Below are 26219 nucleotides of genomic sequence, written 5' to 3' on the forward strand. Positions count from 1 at the left end.
ATCATGGTTATCTGGGTCTTGAATATCTTTTTTGTATAGTTCTGTGTATTCTTGTCACATCTTAATATTTCCTGCTTCTGTTAGGTCCATACCATTTCTGTCCTTTACTGTGCCCATCTTTGCATGAATGTTCCCTTGGTATCTCTAATTTTCTTGAAGAGGTCTTTAGTCTTTCTCATTCTGTTGTTTTCCTCTACTTTCTTTGCACTGATCACAGAAGAAAGCTTTCTTATCTTTCCTTGTTATTCTTTGAAACTCTGCATTCAAATGGGTATATCTTTCCTTTTCTCCTTTGCCTTTAGCTTTTCTTATTTTCTCAGCTATTTTGAGGTCTTCTCAGACAACCATTTTGCCTTTTTGCATTTGTTTTTCTTGGCAATGGTCTTGATCACTGCCTCTTGTACAATGTCACAAACCTCTGTCCATAGTTCTTCAGGCACTGTGTCTATCAGATCTTGAATCTATTGAATTTATTTGTCTCTTCCAGTGTAATAATAAAGGAGTTGGTTTAGGGCATACCTGAATGGTGTAGTGGTTTTCCCTCCTTTCTTCAATTTAAGTCTGAATTTTGCAATAAGGAGTTCGTGATCTGAGCCATAGTCAGCTCCTGATCTTGTTTTGCTGAGTGTATAGAGCTTCTTCGTTTGGCTGCAAAGAATACAATCAATCTGATTTCAGTATTGACCATCTGGTTATGTCCATGTGTATGTAGAGTCTTCTCTTGTGTTATTGGAAGAGGTTGTTTGCTGTGACCAGTGTGTTCTCTTGGCAAGACTCTGTTAGCCTTTGCCCTGCTTCATTTTGTACTGGTCCATTTTGTGGATCACCAGAAACTGGAAAATTCTTAAAGAGATGGAAATACTAACCAATTTACCTGCCTCTTGAGAAACCTGCATGCAGGTCAAGAATCAACGGTTAGAACCAGACAAGGAACAGCAGACTGGTTCCTAATTAGGAAAGGAGTATGTCAAGGCTGTGTCTTGTCACCCTGCTTATTTAACTTTTATGCAGAATCCATCATGCAAAACGTTAGGCTGCATGAATCACAAGCTGGTATCAAGATTGCAGAGAATCATATCAATAACTTCAGATATGCCGATGATACCACCCTAACGATAGAAAATGAAGAGGAACTTAAAAGCCTCTTGATGATAGTGAAAGAGGAGAGTGTAAAAGCTGGCTTAAACTGAGCGTTTAAAATCTAAGATCATCGCCCCTGGTCCCATCACTTCATGGCAAATAGATGGGGAAAAAATGGAAACTGTGGTAGATTTTATTTTCTTGGGCTCCAAAATCCCTGTGGACGGTGACTGAAACCATGAAATTAAAAGACATTTGCTTCTCGGAAGTAAAAAGGTATGGCAAACCTAAACGACATATTAAAAAGTAGCAACATCACTTTGTTGACAAAGGTCTGTATAGTCAAAGCTTTCTTTTCTCCAGTAATTGTGTAAGGATGTTAGATTTGGACCATAAAGAAGGCTGAGTGCTTAAGAATTGATGCTTTCAATCTGTGATACTGATGAAGACTCTTGAGAGTTTCTTGGACAGCAAGGACATCAAACCAGTCAATCCTAAACGAAATTAACCCTGAATATTCATCGGTATGAATGAAGCTGAAGCTCTAGTCTTTTGGCCACCTGATTAAAAGAGCCATCTCATTGAAAAGACCCTGATGATGGTCAAAATTGAAGAGAAAAGGAAAAGAGGGCCAGGATGAGGTGGTTGTATAGCATCATCGACTCAATGGATATGAGTTAGAGCAAGCTCTGGGAGTGAGTAAAGGCCAGGGAAGCTTGATGTGCTGCAGTCCATGGGGTTGCAAAGAGTCGGACATACTGAATTGACTGAGCAACAAACAGCAGTGAATAAAACAGTCAACAATATTTGTACAGAAATGTTTGTCTGGATATGTTTTCAGTTCTTTTGCGAATATACAAGGCATGGAATTGCTGAATCATATGATAACTATATGTTTAACTTGTATTTATTTTTTTTAGCACTTGTCAAAGTCACTTTAAACTTACAGAATGTTATATGTCAATTACATATCAAAACTGCAGGGAAAAGCTGAGGTAGGAACATTCCCCCAAGAAAAGAGAAGGAAAAAGGAAATCAATATTGGATTGAATAGGTACTGAACTTTTCTTCTTTTGTCCTTAGATTTGACACCTGTAGTGGTGCCATTGGGTTGTGGCACTGGTTCCTGTAGTGATGCCATTGCGTTGTGGCACTGGTTTCTACCTCTTTTCCCTTAGACCTCTGCCCACTTGCCCGTCAAGGACCATAATTAATTTGGTTTATCTTTTATTCTGTCCTTTCAGCTGAATCCTTCAAAGAATTTGCTGAATTGCTCAACGAAGTAGAAAACGAGAGGATGATGATGGTAGGTCATTAACACTTGGCCGGGAGCCAAGATCATGGGTGACTTTGGACATTTTTTCTGTCCTCATTAGTTGGAGTGTTGCTTTTTTGTTTGAATTTCTGTCTCATTACAACCTGGGTACTATAAAGACTGGAATTTGATTTGGTTATTCTATCTCAAGTTCCCATTCTGAGAGTTTAAAGGGAAATCACTCTATTCATTTCAGTGAGATAATACTTGAGAGGACATTAAATTTGGCTGTTGAACATATTGACAAAAATTGTGGTCTTTAGTGTTCTTAAACAAATTATCTATTTGTGTTTATCTGCTTTTAGGAATAATGAGTTTATATTTATATGTTTACATTTAAATGTGATAGTTTTATTTATATCTATGTGATAACTTTTTCTTACATTTAAAATCTAATTCATTTTAATGTTAATAGACTTTGATATTTAGAGCAGTTTTAGTTTTGTAGAAAAATTGAGTGAAAATACAGAGATTTCATATACAGATGCCCTTTGAACATGTGTTTGAGCTCTGTGAGTCCACTTATATGTGGGTACTTTTCAGTGAATACGACAGTACTACATGATCTGACTTTGGTTGAATTTATGGGTACAGAACCTCAGATGCTGGAGGACTGAGTGTAAAGCTATATGCAGAGTTTTCACTGCACAGGGTTGGGGCTTATGCCCTTAACACTTGCACTGTTCAAAGGTAAACTGTACTCCCTTTCTCCTTGCCACCACTCCCCATATAGTTTCCCTTATTATTAACATCATGCATGTGTGGTTTCCCTTATTATTAACAACTTGCATTTGTTCCAATTAATGAACCTATATCAACACAATATTATTAGCTAAAGTCCATAGTTACTTTAGGGTTCAATTTCTGTGTTGAATATTTTATCACTTTTGACAAATATTTAATGGCATATATACGACATCAAAGTCTCATCATACAGAATATTTTCACTGCCCTAAAAATCTCCTGTGATTGCCTCTACTTTTTCTGACACCCAAACCCCTGACAAACACTTATCTTTTTACTGTGTTTTGCCTCTTCTAGAATGTCATATAATTGGAGTTGTATAATATGGCTTTTTCAGATTGGCTTCTTCGACTTAGCAACATGCATTTAAAGTTCCTCTATGTCTTTTCGTGGCTTCATAACTCATTTCTTTTGGTCAGTGAATAATATGTATGCATATATTATAGTATATATTCCACTATATGGATGTGCCATGGTTTCTTCATTGTTTCACCTTATGAAGAATATATTGGTTACTCCCAAGTTTTGGCAATTATGAAAAAACTTCCATACACATCTGTGTACAGATTTTTATGTGGATATAAATTTTCAGCTCTTTTCAGTAAATTCTAAGGGATACAATTTCTAGATTGTGTGATGAGTAGGTCTAGATTTGTAAAACACTGCCCAACTGTTTTCCAAAGTGGCTGTACCATTTTGCAATCTCACCAGCCATGAATGACAGTTCTTGTTGCTGCACATCATTGCAAGCTTTTGATTTTGGCTGTGATTTGGATTTCACCCACTCTAATATGTATTTTCGTTGTTGTTTAATTGCTAAGTCATGTTCAGCTCTTTGTGACTCCATGGACTGCAGTGTGCCAGACTTCCCTGTATTTTACTATCTCCTGGAGTTTGCCCAAACTCATGTCCATTGAGTTGATGATGCTAACTATCTCGTCATCTGTTGCCTCCTTCTTCTCCTGCCTTCAGAATTTCCCAGCATTAAGTTCTTTTCCAATGAGTTGGCTCTTTGCATCACGTGGCCAAAGCAGTGGAGCTTGAACTTCAGCCTCAGTCTTTCCAGTGAATATTCAGGGCTGATTTCCTTTATGATTAACTGCAAGGTTTGATCTCCTTGCAGCCCAAAGGACTCTGAAGAGTCTTCTCCAGGACTAGAATTCGAAGGTATCAATTCTTCAGCACTCATCCTTTATGGTCCAACTGTCACATCAGTACATTACTACTGGAAAAACCATAGCTTTGGCTATACAGATTTCTGTTGGCAAAGTGAAGTTGCTGATTTTTAGTATGCTGTCTAGGTTTATCATAGCTTTCTTTCCAAGGACCAAGTGTCTTTTAATTTCATGGCTGCAGTCACCACCCACAGTTATTTTGGAGCCAAAGAAAATAAAATCTGTCACTGCTTCTACTTTTCTCTCTTCTATTTGCCAGCAAATGATGGGACCAGATGCCATGATCTTAGTGTTTTGAATGTTGAGTTTTAAGCCAGCTTTTCACTCTCCTCTTTTACCCTCATCAAGAATCTCTGTAATTCCTCTTCAGTTTTTGCCATTGGTGGTATCATCTGCATATTTGAGGTCTTTGACATTTCTCCCAGCAATCTTGATTCTAATTTGTGTTTTATCCAGTCTAGCATTTCACATGAGGTACTCTGCATACATGTTAAATAAGCAGGGTGACAATATATAGCCTTGAGATACTCTTTCCCCAATGTTGAACCAGTCCATTTTTCTATGTCTGGTTCTAATTGTTGCTTCTTGACCTGCATACCAGTTTCTCATGAGACAGGTTAGGTGGTCTTGTATTCCCATCTCTTTAAGAATTTTCCATGGTTTGTTGTTGCCCACACAGTCAAATACATTTGTGTAGTCAATGAAGCAGTAGTAGGTATTCTTCTGGACTTCCCTTGCTTTCTTTATGATCCAGCAAATGTTGGCAATTAAGTCTGTGGTTCCTCTGCCTTTTGTAAATCCAGTTTATACATCTGGAAGTTCTCAGTTCACATACTGCTGAAGCTTAGCTTGAAGGATTTTGATCATTACCTAGCTAATGTGTGAAATGAGTGTAATTGTACAGTAGTTTGAACATTCTTTAGCATTACCCTTCTTTGCAGTTGGAATGAAAATTGACCTTTTCCAGTAGTCCTGTGGCCACTGGTAGGTTTTCCAAATTTGCTGACATATTGATTGCTGCACTTTAATAGCATCATTGTTCAGGATTTGAGATAGCTCAGCTGTAATTCCATTGCTTTCACTAGGATTGTTCTTAGTAATGCTTCCTGAGGCCACTTGATTTCACACTCCAAGATGTGTGGCTCTGAGTGAGTGACCACACCATCGTGGTTATCTGGGTCATTAAAACCTGTTTTGTATAGTTCTTCTGTGTATTCTTATCACCTCTTCTTAATGTTTTCTGCTTCTGTTAGGTACTTATCGTTTCTGTCGTTTATCATGCCCATCCTTATATGAAATGTTCCTTTGTGTATAATGGTAAATGTTTGCTGTTGTAGTTTGCTTTTTCCTGATGACATTTGATTTGGAACATATTTCCATATGCTTATTTGCTATCTATACATCATCTTTCATGAGGGACATGTTCATGTCTTTTGCCTACTTCTTGAAAGTGAAAGTCTCTCAGTAGTGTTCAACTCTTTGTCTTAATTTCTTTTTCCTATTGTTAAGTTTTAAGATTTCTTTGTATATTTCGGATGCCAGTCCTTTATCAGAAATGTTCTTTGCATAAAATATTTCAGTCTGTGACTTATCTTTTCATTTTTTTAAGAAAGTCTTTTGCAGAGCAGAAGTTTTGAATTTGAATAAAGTCCATTTTATCAGGTCTTTCATCAATCATGCTTTTGGGGTTGTATCTAAAAAGGCATTACCAAACAAGTCATCTATATGGTTTCATATGTTACTTTGTGAGGCTTCCCTAAGGCTCAATGGGTAGAGTATCTGCCTGTAATACAGGAAATACATGAGATATATGTTCAGTCCCTGGGTTGGGAAATTCCCCTGGAGGAGGAAATGGTAACCCACGCCAATATTCTTGCCTGAAAAATTCCCCATGTTGAGGAGCCTCATGGGCTACAATCCAAAGGGTCACGGAGAATTGGACACACTTATGCACTGGCATAAGATCTTGTAGGAGTTTTATAATTATGTTATACATTTAGGTCTATGACCCTTTTGAACTAATTATTTTTTTGTTTGTTTTCTTTTTAAAAAATTTATTTATTTTTAATTGAAGGGTCATTGCTTTATATAATTTTATTTTCTGTTAAACATCAACAAGAATCAGCCATAAGTATACCCACATCCCCTCCCTCATGGATGTCCCTCCCATCTCCCTCCTGATCCCACCCTTCTAGATAGTCACAGAGCCCCTGTTTAAGTTTCCTGAGCCATACAGCAAATTCCCGTTGGCTATCTATTTTGCATATGGTATTGTAAGTTTCCATGTTACTCTCTCTATGAATCTCACCCTCTCCCTCCCCCCCTCCCCTCATGTCCATAAGTCTGTTCTCTATGTCTGTTTCTCCATTGCTGCCCTGAAAATAAATTCATCAGTACCATCTTTCTAGATTCCATATATATGCCTTAGTATATGATATCTATATTTCTCTTTCTGACTTACTTCACTCTGCTTAATAGGCTCTAGGTATGTCCACATTATTAGAACTGACTCAAATGCATTCCTTTTTATGGCTGAGTAATAGTCCATTGTATATATATACCACAGCTTCTTTATCCTTTCATCTGTCAATGGATATCTAGGTTGCTTCTATGTTCTAGCTATTGTAAATAGTAGTGCAGTAAACATTGGGATACATGTGTCTTCTTCAATTTTGGTTTCCTCAGGTTATATGCCTAATAATGGGATTGCTGGGTCATGTGGTGGTTTTATTCCTGGTTTTTAAAGGAATCTCCATACTGTCTTCTATAGTGGCTGTATCAATCTACATTTCTCCATACCCTCTCCAGCATTTATTGTTTATAGACTTTTTGATGATGGCTATTCTGACTGGTGAGAGGTGGTATCTCATTGTTTTGATTTGCATTTCTCTAATAATGAGTGATGTTGAGCATCTTTTCACGTCTTTATTAGCTATCTGTATGTCTTCTTTGGAGAAATGTCTCTTTAGGTCTTTTCCTCACTTTTTGATTGGGCTGTTTGTTTTTCTGGTATTGAGTTATATGAGTGGATAGTATATTTTCAAAATTAATTCTTTATCAGTTGTTTCCTTTGCTATTATTTTCTCCCATTTTGAAGGGTTGTCTTTTCACCTTGTTTTCAGCTTCCTTTTCTATACCAAAGCTTTTAAGTTTAATTAGGTCCCACTTGTTTACCTTTATTTTTATTTCTGTTACTCTAGGAGGTGGGTCATAGAGGATCTTGCTTTTAGCATGTTTTCAAGTATTCTGCCTGTATTTTCCTCTAAGAGTTTTATAGTTTCTGGTCTTATATTTAGGTTTTTAATCCATTTTGAGTTTATTTTTGTATATGGCATTCAAAAGTGTTCTAATTTCATTGTTTTACATGTAGCTGTCCAGTTTTCCCAGCACCACTTATTGAAGAGGCTATCTTTGCCCGATTGTATAGTCTTGCCTCCTTTGTCAAAATAAGATACCCATTGGTGCATGGGTTATCTCTGGGCTATCTATCTTGTTCTACTGTTACATATTTCTGCTTTTGTGCCATTGCCATACTGTCTTGATGACTGTAGCTTTGTAGTATAGTCTGAAGTCAGAAAAGTTGATTGCTCTAGCTCCATTCCTCTTTCTCAAAACTGCTTTGGGTATTTGGGCTTTTTTGTGTTTCTGTATGAATTGTGAACTTTTTTGTTCAAGTTCTGTGAAAAATGCCATTGGTAATTTGATAGGAAACACATTGAATTTGTAAATTGAATTTGGTAGTATAGTCATTTTCACAATGTAGATATTCTTACCCAGGAACATGGAATATCTCTCCATCTGTTTATGTCATCTTTGATTTCATTCATCAGTATCTTATAATTTTTGATATACAGTTCTTTTGTCTCCTTAGGTAGGTTTATTCTTAGATATTTTATTCTTTTTGTTGCAATGGTGAATGGGATTGATTCCTTAATTTCTCTCTCTGATTTTTCATTGTTACTATATAGGAATGCAGGCCATTTCTGTGTATTGACCCTGTATCCCACGACTTTGCTACATTCACTGATTAGCTCTAGTAATTTTCTGATGGTTTCTTTTGGCTTTTCTATGTATAGTATCATGTCATCTGCAAACAGTGAGAGCTTTGCCTCTTCTTTTCGATCCGGATTCCTTTTATTTCTATTTCTTCTCTAATTGCCATAGCTAGGCAAAATTATGTTGAATAATAGTGATGAGAGTGGACACCCTTGTCTTGTTTCTTATCTTAGAGGGAATGCTTTCAGTTTTTCATCACTGAGAATGTTTGCTGTGGGCTTATCATATGTGATCTTTACTATGTTGAGGTAGGTTTTTTCTTTGCCCATTTTTGGATGCATTTTAATCATAAATTGGTGCTGAATTTTGTCAAAGACTTTTTATGCATCTATTGAGATTATCATATGGTTTTTATCTTTTAGTTTTTTAATATAGTGGATCACATTGATTGATTTGTGTATATTGAAGAATCCTTACATCCCTGGAATAAATCCAACTTGGTTATGGTGTATGAGCTTTTTAATGTGTTGTTTAATTCTGCTTGCTAGAATTTTGTTGAGGAGTGAATCTATGTTCATCAGTGATATTGGCCTGAAGTGTTCTTTCTTTGTGTGTTGCCTTTGCCTGATTTTGTTATCATGGTAATTTTGGACTTGTAGAATGAGTTTGAATGTGTTCCTTCCTCTGCAACTTTTTGGAATAGTTTCAGAAAAATAGGCATTAGTGCTTCTTTAAATGTATGATAGAATTCTCCTGTGAAGCCATCTGCCCCTGGGTTTTTGTTTCCTGGGAGAGTTTTGATCACAGTTTTGATTTCAGTATTTGTAATTGCCTTGTTCATAATTTGTATTTCTTTCTGATTCAGTCTTGAGAGGTTGAACTGTTCTGATTATCTGTCCATTTCCTGTAGGTTGTCCATTTTATTAGCATATAATTGCTCATAATATTCTCTTATGATCCTTTGTATTTCTGTGTTGTCTGTTGTGACCTTTCCTTTTCATTTCTGTTTTTTAATTTGATTTTTCTCCCTGATTTTCTTGATGAGTCTGGCTAGTAAATTGTCAATTTTGTTTATCTTCTCAAAGAACCAGCTTTTAGTTTTATTAATCTTTACTTGATTCCTTCATTTCTTTGTCATTTATTTCTGCTCTAATCTTTATTATTTCTTTCCTTTTGATTAATTTGGGGTTTCTTGTTCTTCTTTTTCCAGCAGCTTTCGATGTAGAATTAGGTTGTCTATTCAATGTTTTTCTTGTTTCCTAAGGCAGGATTATATTACTATAAACTTCCCTCTTAGAACTGATTTTGCTGAACCCCATAATTTTTGGCTCATCATGTTTTCATTTTCATTTGTGCTAGGAATCTTTTTATTTCCATTCTTATTTCTTCAGTAACATCTTCGTTATTTAGTAATATATTGTTTAATCGCCGTGAGTTTCTAGTCTCAGCGTTGTGGTCAGAGAAGATACTTGATGCAATTTCAATTTTCATAAATTTACTGAGGCTTGATTTGTAGCCCAAGATATGGTCTATCCTGAAGAATGTGCCATATGCACTTGAGAAGAAAGTATATCCTACATTTGGATGTAAAATCCTGAAGATATCAATTTGGTCCATTGTGTTTCCTTATTGATTCTGTTTTGATGATCTGTCCATGGGTATAAGTGAGGTGTTTAAGTCCCCTACCATCAACTGTGTTGCTGTCAATTTCCCCTCTTATGCTTGTTAGTGTTTCCCTTCTGTATTGAGGTGCTCCTGTGTTGGGCGCATACATCTTTACAATTGTTATGTCTTCTTGGATTGATCCCTTTATCATTATATCCTTGATCATTATGTCTTTCTTTGCCTCCTGTAATAAGTCTGTCTTGTCTGAATTAAGGATTTCCACTCCAGCTTTCTTTTGGTTTCCATTCTCGTGGAATATCTTTTTTCATGCTTTTATTTTCTTCCTTTTACTTTAGGTCTGAAGTGGGTCTCTTGTAGATGACATATATATATATATATATGAGTCTTGTTTCTATATCCATTCAGCCATTCTGTATTTTTTGATTTGTGCATTGCATGTTCCTATTGGCGTTTTCTTAATTGGTTTGGGTTTGTTTTTGTAGGTCTTTCCTTTCTCTTGTGTTTGCTGGTTATGTAAGTCCCTTTAGTATTTGTTATAAGGCTGGTTTGGTGGTGCTAAACTCTCTGAACTTTGGCTTGTCTGTGAAGCTTTTGGTTTCTCCATCAATTCTGAATGAGATCTTTGCCAGGTATAGTAATCTTGGTTGTAGATTTTTTTTTCTTTCAGTACTTTAAATATATCCTGCCATACCCTTCTTGCCTACAGAGTTTCTGCTAAACGATCTGCTGTTTATCATGTGGGTTTTCCCTTGTATGTTGCTTTTCCCTTGATGCTTTTAGTATTCTTTCTTTGTGTTCAATCTCTGTTAGCTTGATTGATATGTGTCTCAATGTGTTTCTCCTTGGGTTTATCCTCTAAGGGACTGTCTGTGATTCTTGGACTTGATTGACTATTTCCTTTCCCATGTTGGGGAAGTTTTCAACTATAATTTCTTCAAAAATATTTCTCAGTGCCTTTCTTTCTTTCCTTCTTACTCTGGGACACCTATATTTCGAATATTGGTGCATTTATTGTTGTCCCAAATGTCTCTGAGAATATCCTCAATTCTTTTCATTCTTTTTCCTTTATTCTGCTCTTCAGCAGTTATTTCCACCATTTTGTCCTCCAGCTCACTTATCCATTCTTCTGCCTCAGTTATTCTGCTATTGTTTCCTTCTAGAATATTTTAACTTCAGTAATTGTGTTATTCATTATCTGTTTGTTTATTCTTTATTTTTTTCTACATCCTTGGTGATTATATTAACTGTGTTGTTCCTTGCATTTTCTCCATTCTATTTTCAAGTCTTTGGAACATCTTTACTGTCATTGTTCTGAATTCCCGTCCAAGTAGATTGCCTATTTCCTCTTCATTTATTTTTTCTTGTGAGTTTCTACCTTATTCTTTCATTTGTTCTCTATTCCTCTGTCTTTCCATGCTTTTTTCTAACTTGCTCCATTTGAAGTCTCCTTTTCACAGGTTTTATAATTGTATTCCTTCTTCCTTTTGGTTTTTGCCCTTGGAGAGAAAGGTTGGTTGAGTGGTTTGCATTGACTTTTTGTTAGGGGTGACTTGTGCCTGTGTTCTAGTTAGAGGAGATCAAGCAGATCAAGCAGGTAATTACAGAAATAATGGGACACATACATACTTCCACCCACACAGTTATAACCAAAATATTCTAAAGAAAAGAGTACAGGTGACTGACTTAGTAAACAAGGGAAACCAAAGTTGATAATGACCAATTGAAAGCAGAGCTCACTAATGTTCAGTATTTAAAGCTGAGCCTGGGCAGAGTGCTATCTGGGGAATATAGCAAAGATAGCACAACAATTTAAATTACATGATGAAAAAAGAAAAAGTGAGGGAAGGAAAAAAGGGAGAAGAGAAAGAGAAAAGAAAGAGGAGAAGGGAGAGAAAAGAAGGAAGGGCATGAAAGAGAGGGTAAATAAAAGAGAAAAAATAGCAAAGCAAAGATAAATAGAGACATGTGACAAAGGTTTATGTATATTCAGGAATAGCTACAGCTGATAAAGAAGTTTAAGAAAGCAGTCAAATATATAAAAAACAAAATCACAAAAATCACAAAAAAATGGTGAAAAAAATCTTAAAAAGAATTTTTTTAACAAGAAAAACAAAGAGGAAAACTCTACAGCACTGCAAAAGGGTAATGTGAACATGGAAGTATGTAGGGGGAATAAACAGTGATTCATAAGGAAAAAAAAAGTTCTCAAGATGGTAGTTCTTCTGTTTGTGGAGTCTGCCCCCATGGATGGGGTTGGATTAATGTCCTGTGATGTTTTCCTGGTTGTCGGAGCTTGTGCCTGTGTTCTTCTGGTTGATGGAGCTGAATCTCGTCTCTCTGAAGGGCAGTGCAGTGTACGTTGGTCGGTTTGGGGGGTGTCTGTCGGTTCAGTATACCTTTGGACAATCCTGGCTTTGTCAGTGTTAGACACATCTATTTCCACAGCTGTTTCAAAGTGGCCCTCTCAGGATAATTTTACTGTCTCCAGCCCCCTACTTGTCCCTGGAATCTTCTCTGGTGCTTCTGTTTCCTGGTCTTGCCTTGGATTGCAGACCAAAGCTTGCCAAGTCGGGCCCTGTATGGATCTTTCTCTCTCTGCTCCCTGACCCTTCCCTTTGTATCACGGAGACGTGTATGGGCTTCCCTCAGTCCCCTGAGGTTGCCCTATATGTCACAGGGCTTGTGTGCATTTGCTTGCTTGGTTTACTGGAGCCACCCTCTATGTTGCAGGTATTGTGTGCACTTGTCTCAGGCCCACTCTCTGCGTGGAGTGGGTGAGGTGGGGACCTGTGTGCACTTGTCCCGTCTCACTGGGCCTGCCCTCTATGTCGCAGGGCGTGTGTGTTCTTTTGGACCCCCAGGCCTGCTCTCTATGCTGTGAGGTTTGTGTGTGTTACAGAGGTTTGTATGCCACGCCTTTCTTGGCACCCTGGGCCCACCCTCTGTACCACAGGGCTTCTGTGGGCTTGTTTCAGTTCCCTGAGCCCAGTGTCTGGTTGGGACCACAGTCTGTGAGCTGTCTATGGGCTGAGAAGTGCAGCCTTCTCTGTTCTCCGACCTCTAAGTCTCTGCTTTGTCCAGCCTTCTGAGATTGTGCAGATACCCCTCCCCACAATGAGGTTGCCTCCCAGCTCATGGCAACTGCCCCTGTTTCCAAATTCCCTCCCTCCCTCTCTCAGTGCACAAGCTCCCGTCCAGATGTTCTGTGCCTTTTCCCTTTTTATATCTCCATCTTCTCTCCTACCTCATTCCAGGGAGCTTAGCCTGCCCCCTGGAGGCCTGGGGTCTTCTGCTGTTGCCTACAGGTTGCTTTGTAGGAGTTGCTCCATATCTTATTGAGTTTTTGATGTATTTGTGGGGAGGCTGACCATCTCCCTATCTTACTCCTCTGCCATCTTTTTCTGGCCTTTTCCCCCTTTAGAGCTAATTCTTGAGAAACTGTAAAGATTGTCTCCAGATTTTTTTTTTAAATGTGGATATCTGGTTGTTTCATCACTATTTCTGAAAAGACTGTCCTCTTTCCATTGAATTACTTTAGCTTCTTTGGCAAAGATCAATAGATTATTTTTGTGTGAATCTATATCTGGGCTCTGTTCTCTTCCACTGATCTATTTGTCTATTTCTTCAGCAATATTATACATTTTTTTGCAATGTTAAAAAATCTTGAAATATAGTTAATTTAAATATTGTGTCAGATATATGTTGCTTTTGTTTAGTCACTTAGTCATGTCTGAATCTTTTGTGATCCCATGGACTGTAGCCTGTCAAGCTCCTTTGTCCATGGGATTTCCCAGGCACGAATCCTGGAGTGTATTGTTATTTCCTTCTCCAGGGGATCTTCCTGAATCAGGGACTGAACCCATGTCTTCTGTATTGCAGGTGGATTCTCTATTTCCAAGCCACTGGGCAAGCCCATAATTCAGATACATATACATTAAAATTATTTTCCATTATCAGATATTACACGATGTTGAATATAGTTCCCTGTGCTATACAGTAAATCCTCATTGCTTATCTATTTTAGGTATAGTAGTTTGTTTGTGTTAATCCTATCCCCTTGGTAACTGTAAATTTACTTTTTATGTCTGTGAGTGTGTTTCTGTTTTGTATATAGATTCACTTGTATTATTTTTTAGCTTCCACATGTAAATGATATTATATGATACTTGTCTGACTTACTTCACTTAGTATGGTTATCTTTAGGTCCATCCCTGTTGCTGCAAATGGCAATATTTCATTGTATGAATCTGTGCTTATATATACATATGTGTGTATATTTTTATATATACATATATATATAGTGTATATATATACCACATGTGTATCGGCTTCCCTGGTGGCTCAGACAGTAAAGAATCTGACTGCAATGTGGGAGCCCTGAGTTCGATCCTGAGTTGGGAAGAACCCTTGGAGGAGGGCATAGCAACCCACTTCACTCTTCTTGCTTGGAAAATCCCCATGGACAGAGGAGCCTGATGGGCTACAGTCCATGGGCTTGCAAAGAGTCAGACATGATTTAGCGACTAAGCACAGAATGAATATATATATATATATATATATATATATATATATATATATACACACACACGATATGTGTAAGATGTGATATATATATCACATCTTCTTAAGCCAAACATGTGTTGATGGGCACTTGGTTGTTTCTATGTCTTGGCTGTTGTAATAGTGCTGCTATGTACATTGGGGTACATGTATCTTTTGGAATTAAAGTCTCATTTTTTTGGATATATCCACAGGATTGTGATTGCTAGATCATATGGTAGCTCTATTTTTAGTTTTTTAAGGAACCTCCATACTGTTTTCCATAGTGGATGCACCACTTTATATTCCCACAAACTGTGTAAGGGTTCCCTTTTCTCTGTATACTCTCTAGTATTTATTATTTGTAGAATTTTTAATGATGACCATTCTGACCAGTGTGAGGTGATGTTGTTCACTTGCCCCCTTGTGTCTGACTCTTTGTGACCCCATGGACTGCAGCACACCAAGTCCCCCGGTCCCTCACCATCTCCCAAAATCTGCCCAAGTTCATGTCCATTACATTGGTGATGTCATCCTGCCATCTCATCCTCTCATGCCCCTTTCTCCTTCTACCCTCAATCTTTCCCAGCATCAGGGTCTTTTCCAATGAGTCAACTGTTCACATCAGATGACCAAATTACTGGAAATTCAGCTTCAACATCAGTCCTTCTAAATGAGTATTCAGGGTTGATTTCCCTTAAGATTAACTAGTTTGATCTCCTTGCTGTCCAAGGAACTATCAAGAGTCTTCTCCAGCACCAGAGTTGAAAGTGAAAGTGACTCAGAGTGTCTGACTCTTTGCGACTCTGTGAACTGTAGCCCACCAGGCTCCTCAGTCCATGGGATTCTCCAGGCAAGAATACTGGAGTGGGTTGCCATTTCCTTCTCCAGGGGATCTTCCCGACCCAGGGATCGAACCCAGGTCTTCCACATTGCAGGCAGGCGCTTTAACCTCTGAGCCACCAGGGAAGCACTACAGTTGGAAGGCATCAATTCTTCAGTGCTCTGCTGTCTTTATGGCCCATCTCTCACAACCGTACATGACCATTGGGAAGGCCATAGCCTTGACTATATGGACCTTTGTCAGCAAAATAATGTCTCTGCTTTTCAACACACTGTCCAGGTTTGCCATTGTTTTCCTGCCAAGAAGCAAACGTCTTCTGATTTCATGGCTACAGTTACCATCTGCAGTGATTTTAGAGCCCCCAAAGAAAAAATCTGTCATTGCTTCCACTTTTTGCCCTTCTATTTACCATGAAGTAATGGAGCTGGATGCCATGATCTTAGTTTTGTTTTTTTTTTTTAATATTTAGTTTTAAGCCAGCTCTTTCACTCTCCTCCTTCACCCCCATCAAGAGATTTTTTAGTTCCTCTTTGCTTTCTGCCATTGGAATGGTATCATCCAGATATCTGAGGTTGCTGATCTTTCTCCCACCTATCTTGATTCCAGCTTACAACTTATCCAGCTTGGCATTTCTCATGATGTGCTCAGCATATGGATTAAACATGCAGGGTGACAGCAGACAGCCCTGTTGTACTTCTTTCTCAATCTTGAACCAACCAGTTATTCCATACAGAGTTCTAACTGTTGCTTCTTGACTTGCATATAGGTTTCTCAGGAGACAGGTAAAATGGTCTGGTATTCCCATCTCTTTAAGAGCTTTCCACAGTTTATTATGATCCACACAGTCAAAGGCTTTTGTGTAGTCGATGAAACAGAGGTAGATGTTTTTCTGGCATTCCCTAGCTTTCTGTATGATCCTGCGAATGTGTGAGGTGATACCTCGTGGTTTTGATTTGCATTTCTCTAATTATTTAGTGATATTTAGTACCTTTTCATGTGACTGTTGACCATCTATAGTTCTTTGGAAAATGTCTATTTAGATCTTTTGTCTAGTTTTTAATTTTTAAATATTAAATTGTGTGAGCTGTTTGTATATTTTGGCTATTAACTCCTTGTTATTCACATTGTTTGCAAATAATTTCTTCTATTCTGTAGGTTGTTTTTTCAGTTTGATGATTTCTTTGCCATACAAGAGCTTTTAAGTTTCATTACATCTCATGTTTATTCTTGTTTTTATTTATTTTGTTTTCAGAGACTGAGCTAAGAAAACATTGCTGATTTATGTCAGAGAATGCTTTGCCTATGTTCTCCTCTAGAATTTTTATGGTATCATGTCTTATATTTAGATCTTTCTTCCATTTTGAGTTCATTTTTATATAGAGTGTGAGGGGCGTTCTAATTTCATTGATTCACATGTAACTGTCCAGCTTTTCCAACACCACTTATTGAAGAGACTATATTTTATCCACTGTATATTCTTCTTGCATCCTTTCTTATAGTTTAATTTACTATGTGTCTGTAGATTTACTTCAGGGCTTTCTATTCTTTTCTTGTTGTTCTTTTCTTGTTGTCGTTGTTCAGTGGCTAAGTTGTATCTGACTCTTTGTTGACCCCCATGAACTGCAGCATGCCAGATTCCCTGTCCTTCAGTATGTCCTGGACTTTGCTGAATCTCATGTCCATTGAGTCAGTGATGCCATCCAACATCTCATCCTCTGTCACCCCCTTCTCCTCCTGCCTTCAGTCTTTCCCAACATTAAGGTCTTTTACAATGAGTTGGCTGTTTGCATCAGGTGTCCAAAGTATTGAAGCTTCAGCTTCAGCATCAGTCCTTCCAATGAATTGATATTCCTTTCTATTGATCTGCATTTGTGCCAATACCATGCTGTTTGGATAACTGTAGGTTTGTAATGTTGTCTTAAGTCTGGGTGAGTTATGTCTCTAGCTTTGTTCTTTTTCCTCAGGATTGTTTTGGAAATTCTGAAATTTTGTCTATTATATGTTCTAGCTCTGTGAAAAATGTTATGGACCAACACCACACTATCTTGATTTAATGTAACTTTGTAAATAAATTGTGAAGTAGGGTAGGAACTTTAGAACCTATTTATCAATATCCACAAAATAAATTGCTGGGATTTTGGTATTATGTTGAATCTATAGCTTAAGTTGGGACAAACTAACATCTTAAAAATATTGTCTTACTATTCATGAGCATCAATTATCTCTTCATTATTTATACCTTCTTTGATTTCTTTCATCAGAGTTTTATAGTTCCCTCCTATTAGATTTACTTTTTTGGATATATTTTTTTGTGAACTATTTTAACAGTTGAAAAAAACAAAAAAATAAAAAACTCTAGACCCATACCAGCAGTGCTACCTGGAAAAATTGGTAGAAATGCATGTCTTTAGCCACACTCCAAAGTTGTTTGAGACTTAAATATGGAAGTACCTATGTTGTTCAATATTTATTTTTATTAGGAGCATGTGGTTGAATTGGAAGCAATGTAAAGGACCACAAAATGGTCTATCTTCCCTTTCTGTCATTAGATGACTTTCTATTGGCAGCTCAGTTTTGTTAAACCCATTTATTCTGATAGCAAGAGCTCTTTAATCTTCCTGCTTCAACAGGAAGTAATCACTCTTCCTGCTTCAACAGAAAGTAATCACTCTTCCTTTTCAACAGTGTGATTTCTCAGAATACTGCTACCATTTTATCTCAGCTCCTGGAGAGTTAGGATTGAAAGCAGGGCCTTTAAGCAGGAAAATAATTGCTGTGCCAATAACTTGGTTGTTGACTTCACACTAATCACTTTATTTCTTCTAGTCTCCCTTTTTTTATATGTAGAGTGAGAAAATACTTCCCACCTCCCAAGTTTGTTGTATATACATCAAATGATAAAATGAATATGGAAGTGTTGCATAAATAGAAAAAACACCAATCATATAAATGTTTCTAGTTATCTTTTGTTACCTAAAAGATTAGGCTTGTGGAAATGTGACTTTGGGAATTTTCTTCATTTAAGAAATTTGCTTTTGAAAAGATACTGAAGAGTTCAATATGGGTAGTCTTCCTGGAGCCTATTAGATGCCCCACTAGTTTAATGTTTTCTTCTATCACAGGAGTTTTTGGACTGCTACAAATTTGATCTCAAAGGCATTCACCCCCATTTCATTCAGATGCCACTAGAAATGTCATCTGTACAGCTCTTAAGCTCTATTTGTTTCTTGACCTCTTTTATTGATCCCAAAGCTCTAAAATATGCACCTTTTGAGATGTTTTCCTCACCATTCTTCTGGCTGTTTTCCATAGGACTAGCTAATTTTCTTCTGTCTTTAATTATAGTGTGCTCACTCAATTCTTCAATCATATATTGAGTGTTGGCTTCCCATTTCCTATTTAATTCCAGGAATGCTGCTGTGAAGGTAGGGCTAAATGAAGGCCTTTTACAACATGCCAGGAATTTATTGCTTGACTGCATCTCTTTCATCTCCTGGAAGTGTAGTAAAAGTACTTGTGTACCTCAGTATGGTAGCTGTTAAAGAGCTTTTTATCATTTCTCTAAGAGGAGGCCAAAAAAAGCTTTAGTAGAAGAAGGAGGAAGATCACAATCCTAGCATGTGACAACTGCAAATATTTAGTCATTCTCATAAATAAGTTTTAACATGTGGAAGAAACTATGGGGAAAACAAACAAAGAGAAGCCTTTATTTCTTAACAAGTACAGTGGAGGAGGTAGTAGTACCTCTGAAAGTGTCCTTTAAAAATCTCGATAACAGACTTTCTCTATAATTAAAGATAGGAGGCTTGGCTAGGTGCCATTCTGACTCTGAAGGGAACTCTATTGGCAACGGTAAGGTCTGTTTTTGAGGACTGCAAAAAATGAACTTAAACAGTGTACTTTCAATGCCTTCTTTTTGTAATATGTTAACCATTTACTAATGATCTATTGCTACATAACACCCTATTCTAAAACTTATCAAGTTAAACTAAAACTATTTAATTTTATTTCATATTTTTTTTTGGGGGGTCGGGAATTCAGGCAGGGATCACCTGGGAGATTCTTCTGCTCTATGTGGTGGCATTCACTTGGGATATGGGGTGGTATGGAAGATAAAAAATAGCTTCATTTACATATCTGACTCCTTAGTGAGATGACTGGAAGCCTGAACTCAGCTGAACTACTGACAAGAATGTCTACATTTGACCCCTCTAGCTTGGTAGTGGCAGGATATTTCAACTTCTTATACTGTGGCTCAGTTCTTATGAGGACTGTTCCAAGGCAAGCAAGTGGAAGTTACTGGCTTTTTATGACCTAGCCTGAGATGTCATGTAGTATCACTTCTGCTGTATTTTGTTGGTTCAGAACAGGAACAAACTCACTTGTATTCAAGGTAGAGGGAATAGAGGCCTTTCTTCTCAGTAGGAGGAGCATCATAGAATTGGTGGCCATGCTTTAAAACTTCCACTGTAGTAAAGAAAAAAATTATTCCCTCTATGTGATCTGTGACACCAAAGATTAGTTTATTTCCAAGTGGGTACACAAAGTTGATAGCACATAATTCACAATCCATGGAAAAGTAGCATATATTAGGCAAGAGAGACAGGCTGGTACTTTTAGTAAGAATATTATTGTTTTCAATTGAAGATAGTCATGGAGCTTTGATTGGATGAGAGTTTGCCCATTTATTTGAACCTTAAATCATACCTGGTTGCAAAATAAGAGGTCCTGCTTGTAGGACCTGAATGCAATATGTATTAATGCTTCAACTTGCCTTGCTCTTTGTTGATAGTTTAAAAATTGCTTCTTAGTTTGGAAAATAAGGGGTTCCCTGATAGCTCAGTTGGTAAAGAAGCTGCCTGCAATGCAGGAGAGCTGTGTTTGATTTCTGGGTTGGGAAGATACCCTGGAGAAGGGAAAGGCTACCCACTCTAGAATTCTGGCCTGGAGAATTCCATGGACTGTATGGACATGGGGTTGCAAAGAGTCGGACACGACTGAGCGACTTTCACTTTTGGCAAACATAGGACTGGTCAAAACTGGCTTTCTAGTCTGTCTTCTGTTTTTGTTATAAAGATACTTCTTGTCTTACTGATACTTCAGTCTCATCAGATAAGGAAACTAGTCCCTCTTTTTTTTTTTCTTACCTTGTAATAGATCAAAATTAAAGCATAGCTAACTTGCACCTCTGAAAAAACAAACCCTGCTTGTTGCATTGGATAGATGCAAATTCCCAAGAGGTTTATATGACCAACAAAGCTTTGTATATCTCTGCCTTCCCAGTGTACAAGGGCTTCGGTTTGGCAATGATGTTTTTAATTTCCAAAACCAATATTGCCAATATTTTTAGTATGTGGAAAGGCTGTTCCTGTCAGGTTCTGAGCATACAGTTACGTCTTTTGAAGGCCTGGTCCAGTATTCTCTGTGATGCTGTAATAAATTCCTAGTTCTGAGGGAAATGTTCTGGCTGTATGACAAACCAGGGCAGGGCTAGAAAACAGTTTATACTGGGATATTTCCTGGTGCTATTACTATTAACTCATTTGCTTCCCATGAAATGATTTGTACTTGGTGCAATTGCCCTTTTCATGTGTTTTTGCATTCCCCTTTTTGTCTCTTTTTGACATATACTTCAGGCTTCCTGTGTCTGTTTCTGGTCATAACTCTGGATATTTATCAATTAAAAACTCAGATCATACTACCGGTAAAGTTACAGAGAAAGGCCCCTAATGTTTCATTTCTCATTTTCTCTGAAAGCATTGGATTTTAAAAGACCAATATGGGAAGACAGTAACAAAACCCAACAAACCAGCAAACTAGTTAACATTTTGCACTAATACACATTGATGGTGTATTATAAGGAAATATTCTAGTAACAATGAATCTTGAATCTGAACCTTGCTAATTTGAAAGTTATTTTGTATGTTTTTTCTTTTTCTCTAGGTACACAATGCTAGTGATTTGCTGATCAAACCCCTGGAAAATTTCCGGAAGGAACAAATAGGCTTCACAAAGGTACATTTCTCTATGTGTGTAGATTTTTTTTTTATATATAGCATGTGGATAGTTGTGTGGGCTACCACCCTTCACCCTTCAAGCTTGAGGAGGATTCATCTCTATAAGAAAACTTCTTATCAGAAAGTGAGAAAATCTGGATTTGGCTCCTGACTGTGCTTCCAGCTACCTCTGTAACTGTGGACAAGATACTTCTCCTTTTGGAGCTTCAGATTCTCCATATGGCAAATGGGGAACTTGATAATAATAGATATTATTTAAAGATGACTTACTATGTGCCAAGCCCTGGGCTAGGTGTTTTACATTCATTCTCTTAATCACAACAAACCTGTGAGGTTCTGATATTATCCCCATTTTACAAATAAGGAAACTGAAGTTTGAACAAGATTAATAACATGACCAAAATTATCATGATGTAATTAGTAACTGACAGTCACTGAGATTTAAAACTGAGGATCTATTTAGCTTCAAATCCCACATTCTTTCCATTAAACTATACTGTCTATATCTGTGCTATCCAATATGGTAGCCAAAAACTATATAAAGAAAACAAAATCAGTTTCTCAGACATGCTAGTCACATTTCAAATGCTTAATGAGTCACATGTGGCTAGTGGCTGTTGTATTGGATAGTGCAAACATAGAACATTTCCATTATTGTAGAAATTTCTACTTGGCAGCATTGTACCAGATAATGTCAAATTCCCATGGATCTCTCTGATTCCCCAGTGTCTTGTGAAGGGGCCTGAATAGATGTCATATTTCTTCTTTTTCATTAGAATATTTGGAGAAACTTTATTCATAATAGCCCTCAAACTGGAAACAGCCCAAAGTTCCATCGATGGAGAAATTATTGCCAATGAGTTTTCTAACATGCTTCCATGTCCTGTTGTTGTTCAGTTGATAAATTGTGTTCAACTCTTTGCTATCACATGGACTGCAGCCTGCCAGGCTTCCCTGTCCTACACATTCTCCCAGAGTTTGCTCTAACCCATTTCCACTCAGTTGGTGATGCTATCTAATGATCTAATCCTCTGCCACCCACTCTCCTTTTGCCTTCAATCTTTCCCAGCATCAGGGTCTTTTCCAATGAGTTGGCTCTTTGCATCAGGTGGCCAAAGTATTGGAGCTTCCGCTTCACCATCAGCCCTTCCAATGAATATTCAGGATTGATTTCCTGTAAGATTGACTGGTTGATCTCCTTGCAGTTCAAGGAACTCTCGAGTCTTCTCCAATACCACAGTTCAAAAGCATCAATTCTTTGATGCTCAGATTTCTTTATAGTCCAACTCTCACATCCATACATGAACTGGAAAAACCATAGCTTTGACTAAATGGACCTTTGTCTGCTAAGTGATGTCTCTGTTTTTTACTATGCAGTGTAGGTTTGTCATAGTTTTTCATTCAAGGAGCAAGCATCTTTTAATTTCATGGCTGCAGTCACCATCTGCAGTGATTTTGGCACCCAAGAAAACAAAATCTCCCATTGTTTCTACTTTTCCCCCATCTATTTGCCATGAAGTGATGGGACTGGATGCCATGATCTTAGTTTTTTGAATGTTGAGTTTTAAGCCAGCTTTTTCATACTCCTCTTTCATCTTCATCAAGAGATCTTTAGTTTGTCTTCACTCTCTGCCATTATATTTGTATCATCTGCATATCTGAGGTTGTTGATATTTTCCCTGACAGTCTTGACTCAGCTTGTGATTCATGCAGCCCAACATTTTACATGATGTATTCTACATGTAAGGTAAATAAACAGGGTGACAATATACAGCCCTGTCATACCATCTCCTAGCTATTTCAATGAATATTGGGGTGCAGGTATCTTTTTGAATTCCTTTTTTCTATGGGTATATGCCCAGTAGTGGGATTGCTGGGTCATATGGTAGTTCTACTTTTATTAATAGATTTTTATAGAATCTTTATAGTGTTCTGCATAGTGGCTGTGTCATTTTACATTCTCACCAACAGTGTGTGAGGATTCCCTTTTCTCCACACCCTCTCCAGCATTTATTCTTTATAGATTTCTTTGATGATGGCCATTCTGAAGTTTTTGAAGTGATGCCTCATTGTAGTTTTTATTTGCATTTTTCTAATAATTAATGCAGAGTACATCATGAGAAATGCTGGGCTGGAAGAAGCACAAGCTGGAATCAAGATTGCCAGGAGAAATATCAATAACCTCAGATATGCAGATGACACCCCCATATGGCAAAAAGAGAAGAGGAACTAAAAAACCTCCTGATGAAAGTGAAAGAGGAGAGTGAAAAAGTTGGCTTAAAGCTCAACATTCAGAAAACGAAGATCATGGCATCCAGTCCCATCACTTCATGGGAAATAGATGGGGAAACAGTGGAAACAGTGTCAGACTATTTTGGGGGGCTCCAAAATCACTGCAGATGGTGATTGTAGCCATGAAATTAAAAGACGCTTTCTCCTTGGAAGGAAAGTTATGACCAACCTAGATAGCATATTCAAAAGCAGAGACATTGCCAACAAAGGTCCATCTAGTCAAGGCTACGGTTTTTCCAGTGGTCATGTATGGATGTGAGAGTTGGACAACAAAGAAAGCTGAGCGCCGAAGAATTGATGCTTTTGAACTGTGTTGTTGGAGAAGACTCTTGAGAGTCCCTTGGACTGCAAGGAGATCCAACCAGTCCATTCTAAAGGAGATCAGTCCTGGTTGTTCTTTGGAAGGAATGATGCTAAAGCTGAAACTCAAGTACTTTGGCCACTTCATGCGAAGAGTTGACTCATTGGCAAAGACTCTGATGCTGGGATGGATTGGGGGCAGGAGGAAAAGGGGACGACAGAGGATGAGATGGCTGGATGGCATCACTGACTCGATAGATGTGAGTCTGAGTGAACTCCGGGAGTCGGTGATGGACTGGGAGGCCTGGCATGCTGCGATTCATGGGGTCGCAAAGAATCAGACACGACTGAGCGACTGAGCTGCACTGAACTGAACTGAATGATTAATGACATTGAGCATTTTTCATGTGCTTTTTGGCCATCAGTATGATTTCTTGGGAGAAATGTCTCCTTAGGTTTTCTGTGCATTTTTTGATTGGGTTACTGATTTTATTGATATTGAGCTGCAGGAGCTGTTTTTATATTTTGTAGGTTGATTCCTTTTTGGACATTTCATTTTCAAATATTTTCTCCCATTTTATGGGTTGTCCTTTTCTTTTTATTTATGGTTTCCTTTGCTGTGCGCAAGCTTTTAAGTTTAATTAATTTATTTTTTTTTCATTACTCTAGGAGGTGGGTCAAAAAAAAGGCTTGTAGTCATTTATGTCAGAGAGTGTTCAACCTATAGTTTCCTCTAGGAGTTTTATAGTATCAGATCTTACGTTGTCTTTAATCCACTTTCAGTTTACTTTTATGTATGGTGGTGGTGGTGGTGTTCAGTTGCTGAATCGTGTCTGTCTCTTTGCGACCCCGAGGACTGCAGCATGCCAGGGTTCCCTGTCCTTCACTATCTTCCAGAGTTTGTTCAAATTCATGTCCAATAAGTCAGTGATGACATCCAACCATCTCATCCTCTGTCATCCCCTTCTCCTCCTGCCTTTAATCTTTCCCAGCATCAGGGTCTTTTCCAAGGAGTTCTCTCTTTGCATCAGATGGCCAAAGTATTGAAGCTTCAGCATGAGTCTTTCCAATGAATATTCAGGGTTGATTTCCTTTAGGCTGACTGGTTTGTATGGTTTTAGGGAGTGTTCTAATCTCAGTTTTACCTGTTGCTGTCCAATTTTCCCAGTACTACTTACTAAAGAAACTATCTTTTACCCATCATATATTCTTGCCTCCTTTGGCATAGATTAGTTTACCTTAGTTGCATAAGTTTTTTTCTGGACTTCTTACCCTATCCCATTCATCTATATTTCTGTTTTTGTGCCAGTATCATCCTATTTTGATTACTATAATTTTGTAGTATAGTCTGAAGTCAAGGAGCCTGATTCTTCCAAATCTGTTTTCTTTTCTCAAGACTGCTTTGGCTATTTGTGGTCTTTTGTGTTTCCATATGAATTGTAAAAATTTTTGTTCTAATTTTATGAAAAACAACATTGATAATTTGATAGATATTGCTTGAATCTGTACATTTCTTTATAGGTATTGCTTGAATCTGTACATTTCTTTGGGTGGTATAGTCATTTTCACAGCATTGATTCTTCTAATCCAAGAACATGGTATATCTCTCCATCTATTTTGTCATCTTTGATTTCTTTCATCAGTGACTTAATTTTCTGAGTACAATTTTTTGTTGTTGTTGTTGTTTTAGGTAGATTTGTTCATTGTATTTATTCTCTCTAATGTGATGAGAATTGGAATTATTTCCTTAATTTTTCTTTCTGATATTTTGTTGTTAGTGTGTAGAAATGCAAGAGATCTTTATGTATTAATTTTGTATCCTGCAACTTTTCCAAATTCATTGATAAGCTCGAGTAGTTTTCTTGTAGCATCTTTAGGATTTCCTATGTATAGTATCTTGTCATGGGCAAACAGTGACAATTTTCTTTTCCATTTTGGATTTCTTTTCTTTTTCTTCTCTAGTTGCTGTGGCTAGCTATGTAGAATTAAAGTGGTGAGAGTGAATATTCTTGTTTTGTTCCATATCTTACAGGAAATGCTTTCACTTTTTCAACATTGAGAATGATGTTTGCTGTGTGTTTGTCTGTGTTCCTTTGTGTTGAGATACATTCCCTCTATGCCTACTTTATGGAGAGTTTTTATTATAAATGGTTGTTCAAGTTTTTAAAAAGCTTTTTCTTCATCTTTTGAGATGATTATGTTTTTTATTCTTCAGTTTGTTAACGTGGGACATTGCTTTGATTTGTATATATTGAAGAATCTTTGCATACTTGAATAAGTCACATTTGATC

General features: G+C 37.5%; 1 protein-coding gene across 1 annotated transcript in view; it reads left to right on the forward strand.

The window, feature by feature from the left end:
• The window catches only part of OPHN1 (oligophrenin 1), a 597166-nt gene that overhangs the window by 211671 nt on the left and 359276 nt on the right, over positions 1-26219 (forward strand). The window contains exons 3-4 of the mRNA XM_052663238.1: positions 2325-2386; positions 21263-21334. Coding sequence (XP_052519198.1) covers positions 2325-2386; positions 21263-21334 — 134 coding nt within the window. The remainder of the gene's footprint in view (positions 1-2324; positions 2387-21262; positions 21335-26219) is intronic.

Source organism: Budorcas taxicolor, chromosome X (genome assembly GCF_023091745.1).
Source record: "Budorcas taxicolor isolate Tak-1 chromosome X, Takin1.1, whole genome shotgun sequence".
Taxonomy (NCBI): domain Eukaryota; kingdom Metazoa; phylum Chordata; class Mammalia; order Artiodactyla; family Bovidae; genus Budorcas; species Budorcas taxicolor.